The sequence below is a fragment of the Macaca mulatta genome, chromosome 1 (genome assembly GCF_049350105.2).
Source record: "Macaca mulatta isolate MMU2019108-1 chromosome 1, T2T-MMU8v2.0, whole genome shotgun sequence".
In the NCBI taxonomy this organism is placed as follows: Eukaryota; Metazoa; Chordata; class Mammalia; order Primates; family Cercopithecidae; genus Macaca; species Macaca mulatta.
The window spans coordinates 120,592,976-120,598,975 of NC_133406.1; the positions used below are offsets into that span (position 1 = coordinate 120,592,976).

Consider the following 6,000-nt stretch of genomic DNA (forward strand, 5'->3'; position numbering starts at 1 on the left):
ATATTTTTATGACTGGGATTGGGAAAACCTTTCATAAACAAGGCACAAATCCCAGAAACACTGGAAGAAAATATTGACAAATTCAGTTACATTCAAATTTTAAACTTCTGCATGGAAAAAGATCCCATAAACAAAGGCAAGTAGTGGTCCTGATACGCGGAGAAAACGCCTTTCACCATATGTAACAGAACAAGGATTCATTGCCAAAAGTGAAGGAATTCCTACAAATCAACTTCTTCTTCTTTTTTTTTTTGAGACAGAGTTTCGCTCTTATTGCCCAGGCTGGAGTGCAATGGCGCGATGTCGGCTCACTGCAACCTCCACCTCCCAAGTTCAAGCGATTCTCCTGCCTCGGCCTCCCGGGTAGTTAGGATTATAGGCATGCGCCACAAATCAACTTTTTTAAAGGATAAAGAACACAATAAAAAAATAGGTAAATATATAAATAGGCAATGCACAGAAGAACTACAAAGTGGTCACTCGTTTCACTAGTTTACAGATTCCTCAACACTAGATATCAAGGTAATATAAATTTTTAAATGTGATATTTTCGGGCATCGTTTTGGCAAAAAGAAAATGAATAATATTCGACATTGGTGAGCATGGAGGGAAACAGGAGTGTACACTGCACGGCCTTTTTGGAGGGCAACTGGACAGTGAGTGGGTATGCACATTTTTAATGGGCATTTCTTTGCAGCCAGCAATGACACCTTAGATAATTGGTAACACACTGAGGAAACACAACCTCCTTTCAAGTGGTGAGCCAGGACCAAATGTCAAAGTGCAACTGACAAGAAGCAGGCATGGAGCAAGAGGAGAAGGGACCACCCAGAGTCATCTATCTTACCATCTTTGTCTCTTTAGCATCAAGTTCCGGAGCCCACATCTCAGGCCCAGTCCTGCTCCAGAGGCTCTACCCAATCATTCCGTTGGGCCTTAAGGGTCCAGCCTTCTTCAATGCTCTCTCCAAAGCTGCCACAATGCTCCTCAAACCTTGCAAACCTACTCTCCACAGACAACACTAGCTGGAGAGCATGCAGACTCCTCAAAGTCCACCCGCTCTTGTAGCCCCTGAACAAGCACAGAAACAGCACTATTTTTCCTTTCATGAGCACAGCCTCTCTGGGTGGATCTCCCTTGTGAAGATTTACGCTGTAGTCTCTGGACTTTTCCCTCAAACCAGCTTTCTTTGGTGCCAGGGAATCTAAGAGTCCCCAGTCAGACTCCTACAGATGAGCATCAGGTCTCACCTGTCCCAAGGGCAGAAACTGTCACTCAGGAGACCTTGGTCCCACATTAGAACCAGATATCCCACACCAGTCAGAGTTAATGAGCTCCCAAGGCCTCTTACAACCTCAACTACCCACTCTATCCACTCATTCAATCAGCACATATTCACAGACAGCCTGAATCCAACCTACCTCCTGCTGAACCCTCAAACCCCCTGCACCCAGGCCCCTTCCCTCCTCAGGCCACAACTCACCCCCAAGCTGCCTGCTCCTGTCCTCTACTTATGCAAACTGCAGCCCTAACCAAATGCACACATCCGCTCACATCCTCTGCAGTTTGCGATTAAAACTTCTCCAGCGCCCAGAGATCCTTCCTCCTCTTTGTCGTTCCCTGGGTGAGGAAGCAAGTCTCTCTCTACACAGCACCAAATTCTGATGTTCACTGCCCTCTGCGTGTGGCTTCTGTGTCTGCACTGTGGCTGGAACAGGCACTTCCCACACTTCCTACAGGTCCTCCCACTCCCCTGTCCTTAGCTGCTGTTCAACGAGAAAACTGCTTGATTTATGGCTGTTCCAGACAAACTGCTAACTCAGCAGTGGGAACCCATTCCCATTCCTCAAGTTCACACATGCTTCCTTTCCCAAGAGGACAAGCTTGGCCTAGGAGGTAATTCTAGCACGGCTGTGCCTCCGACGTAAATCACAGGACAAGACAATGAAACTATCCAGGTCATGTTCCCCAGCTATAGGGGAGGCAGGTCTACCCTGTTCTGCACAAGATGTGTGATCCTGATTAATTTGGTGGTTATTTAACTTTTGCAAACTAAATCCTTGTGTAAAGTCTGGGAACTTGCTATTTTAAGGAGGCTTTGAAAAGAAATCTTGCATGGAAAGATTTACTCCCTTCTTAATCTTTCTTAAAGTTCTGATATGAAGATATGGATGTGCTTCAGTAAATTAAATATCATTACCAGTGTTTAGTTTAGTGGTCCTGACCAGCAATGCTACTTAATGAAACAGAAGAAAATACCAGAATGCATCATATGTAAAAAGAGTAAGTATTTCATAAAATTTGTGTGTGTCTGTGTGTACACATATGTATGAGTGTTTAAGTTATGACATAAAACAAATTTCTTATTGTGGGCCACAGTCAAAGTTTAAAAGCTATTGATACATGGTAATATTATTTAAATATTTTCCTGCATATTAGGTATATTTAAGATGTGAGTTCCAAACAAGATGCTTTATTATTTTAAGCCAACGTTTTCCAAACTTTTTCACTGAGACTCATTGTAAGAAACACATCTTTTTTGGTGGAGGGACAGGACAGGGTCTAGTTCTGTTGCCCAGGATGGACTGCATGGTGAGATCATGGCTCACTGCAGCCTCAACCTCCTATGCTCAAGCGATCCTGCCACCAAAGCACCAGGTTGGGAAGAGTGACAGCAACCAGGGCCTCAGCCCTCCACCCTGCTCCCCAGTAGCTGAGGCTACAGGCTTGTGGCAGGTTGCTTAGCTAATGTTTGTATTTGTGTAGAGACAGGGTTTTGCCATGTTACGTTGTCTGATCTCAACCTCCTCGGTTCAAATGACCTGCCTCCTTTGGCCCCCACAAAGCATTGGGATTACAGGTGTGGGCCACCATGCCCGGCCAAGAAACACATTTTTAAGTCGTAATTTCATACTCACATACCACACACATACAACTACACACATAATTGAAACAAAATTCATGAAAAAATACTTATGGCCTTACTATCTGCATTGCTGTCTGATATTTCCTACTTTGTTTTTTAAAATGCTAGTCATGACCCATTAAACTGAACTATGACTTGCTTCAAGTCTGAAAAGCACCACTGAAAGGGCAGGGAGGAATGATTATACTTCCTGACCAGGGGGTGAGTGAGAGGAGACTGCCTGCCCAGAATACAAGGCAGTGGGAACCAAGGCCAGGCCGGGTTCTAGCAATGGGGCCAAAGCTTCCTTCAGCATTAAAGAGATTTCAGTGGGGGAGGGCAGGAGACACTATGCCAGACACCTCTTCATGCAGAATAAAAAGGCATAGTGTAGAAATGAGGGCCCTTCAGTGGGCTGACCAAGGAGATTAATTGGCATTCTGAACCAAACGTGTTGCAAAGACAGACAGCAAAGCTGAGCCCTCCCACCAAACAGTCCAACAATGCCCAGCAGTCAAGTTCGCCAACAAACACCCCTCCTCTCCTGCCAAGAGTTTTCAGTGCCTTTAAAATGTTCTCCAAGTTTCAGCACCAGATTCCCAGCATCCACCCAGCTGATTCCTGACTTCGTAGAACAACCCCTCATTACGGAAGAGGCCTCCCATTCCTCTCAATTCTGCCCTCCTCCCTCCCTATCCCCACCCCCTCATTGGGGTATCAAGTTTCTAATTTCCTTTAGAGAGGTGAAAGCCCTTGATTGCCACCCTCTCCCCAACTTGGAGCTCTGGTGGAGGTGAGAGTCAGAGGCGGTTCTGGAGGACACCCCACTGTCTTTCCTGGTCGTTCCCCAGAGCCACTGATACCATTTCACACAAGAAATGAGGTGACAGATGTGAGGAGTCTGCCTACTGAGGTCCTGAGCTCTTGCCCACCAATTCGGTGCATGATGATCGGCCCCTTCTCTCCCTTTTCCAGCAAGGGAGCAGGCAGAGGTTAGGGAGCTGGATGGTCTAATTCGGCGCTATGCTCTGTGTCATCTGCTCAACTGTCTCCTGCGTGTTAGCCACGCTCCCTAACCAGGCTACAAACTTCTTGAAGGCAGGGACCAAACTCTTCTGAGTACAGGGCAGGACTGGATACTTGGATATAGTGCCACGCCATGGTGACAGCATCCATGCCAGCAGATACAAAGGCAGACAAAGAGAGCCAGGCAGTTTCCAGGACCACGTGGTTGTGGCACAGCTAAAGCAAAAGCAGCAGCCTCTGCAGTCTAAGGGGTCCTCGGAGGAGGAGATGGCTGAAGGTGGTGGACAGAGCTGAGGCTGGCAGAAGGTGGCTGTGCGATTTGGAGGGTGGGGGAGAATATACCGGATGAGGTGAGGTAGAGACTGGGCAGCTGGGTCGACTACAGAGGTCGAAAGTGCAGGCACTGGAGTGAAGAGTTCACAAAATAAATATCCTGAACAAGGCCACAAAGCGCAGCAGGCCTTTTCAAACACGGTAGATAAAAATTTGAAGTAGATTAATTACATATCACAACAAACGGAGATAAAAATTTACTAAGACTATAAATCATCTGGGAGCGTTTGGGATCGGATTCTAGTCGAGTCTGGTCACTCCCAACCAGCGATAAACCAAAGGTGGGGAGGAGGCTAAATCTGGATCCCAGCGCTCCCCGCCCGTCCCCCTTTCCTCCGAAGGCTCCCAGGAGGCAGAGGGGCGGCGAAAGCAGGGAGCAGTCTTGCATCAGACGAGGGGCGGGTACGTGTTTGCTGCTTTACTAGGGCTGCCTTCCCCTGCAGCTGCCCCAGCAGCCACGAGACTGGCTGGGACTCTGCCAGCGTTCCCCCGTCCCCCGACTCCCCCACCGCCAAGGAAGGCTGGAATCGGCGGGGTCGCCCAGAACTTGGCTGGGAAGAATCGCCAGTCCCTGGGTTCTCCGCAAGGAAGCCACTTTGGCCCCCCTCTCCCGATCCCCTCGCGAGGAGGCGGTTGGGGGGGTGGGGGGAAGAGGCAGCCCGAGGCTGCCAGAACAACTGCGCGCGAAGGCACAGGGGCGCCGCGCTGGCATCCGCGAGCAGCCTGCAGGACCAGTTGGAGCAGCCTGCACTTCGCAATGCTAGCGGGGGCATGCCAACGTGAAAGACGCGGTTGCAAACTAAAAGCAAAGTTTGCTTCTCGCCGCCGTTTGTTCTTCCCTCTTTCTGCCTCCCCCCCGCCGCCTTTCCCCACTACCCCCCAATCTCAGGAGGTCCCGGAACTAACTGATACAGGGGCACGTGAGGGGGGCGCCATGGCCAGGGCGCAGTCAGCCTTTTCCCGTGGAGGTTGCCCTGGAGACCTCAGTTTTCTCTCGCTCGCCTTACCTGCAGCTCGGCTATCAGCTCCTCTTTGCTAAGGTTCTGCTTTTCCACCACCTGCAGCCCTCCATCTTGCAAGATTTTCCGGCAGCAAGGGTCCAGGCTGTCACTGATGAGCACTTTCCGCAGATTTGCAAAAGCCATTGCTGTAGTTGGCCTCGGAATCTGCCGCTGTGAGTAGAAGTACCTAAGTCAAGAAGTTGCGGTTCGGCCTGGCGAGCTAGAGTAACTGGGCAGTATTCTTGAGCTCCCGCTACCCCGTCATCTCCCCCTCCTCCTCCTCCAGTCTCCTTTTGATTGGACGGAAATACTCAAACTCTCCGCGACTCCGCCCCCTCCTCGCGGCTCTGAACTTGCCAAATCCCCTCCCGCTTTATTTCTCCCGCGATGAATTTCTCCATCTCAGCCAAAGCTCTTACCTACACCTGGTGAGCGTATAAAAAGCACAATTTACGCTGACTAGCTGATGCATATCTGAAAGGAACGGAGAAATACACCTTCTCATCGTGAGAGAAAACCTTCATTTTCACTTTTCCTCCTAAGGATTCATTTATTCCTTAAGAAGCATTTTTTTTTTTTTTTGGGGGTGGGTAAATGTGCAAGGCACTATGCTAGACGTTGAAGGGAATTCGACTATCAAAAAAATATATCCTCTTTCTTCTGGTAGCCTAACATTCTAGAGTATCAAGCACACAGACGTGGAAAGTTACGTAGTGAAAAGCAATAGGAAGCTTT

The 6,000-nt window shown here is 48.8% G+C and overlaps 1 protein-coding gene across 2 annotated transcripts in view; it reads right to left on the bottom strand.

The window, feature by feature from the left end:
* The window catches only part of PHGDH (phosphoglycerate dehydrogenase), a 30,199-nt gene extending 24,707 nt beyond the window's left edge, over positions 1–5,492 (bottom strand). Inside the window, exon 1 of one of the 2 annotated variants that reach the window (XM_015149371.3) lies at positions 5,272–5,492. In XM_015149371.3, the coding sequence (XP_015004857.2) occupies positions 5,272–5,409 (138 nt within the window). In that variant the 5' untranslated portion in view covers positions 5,410–5,492. Of the gene's footprint in view, positions 1–1,483; positions 1,766–5,271 lie in introns of those variants that run through there. The other variant, XM_015149384.3, reaches the window with a different exon arrangement.
* Positions 5,493–6,000: the final 508 nt, after the last annotated feature.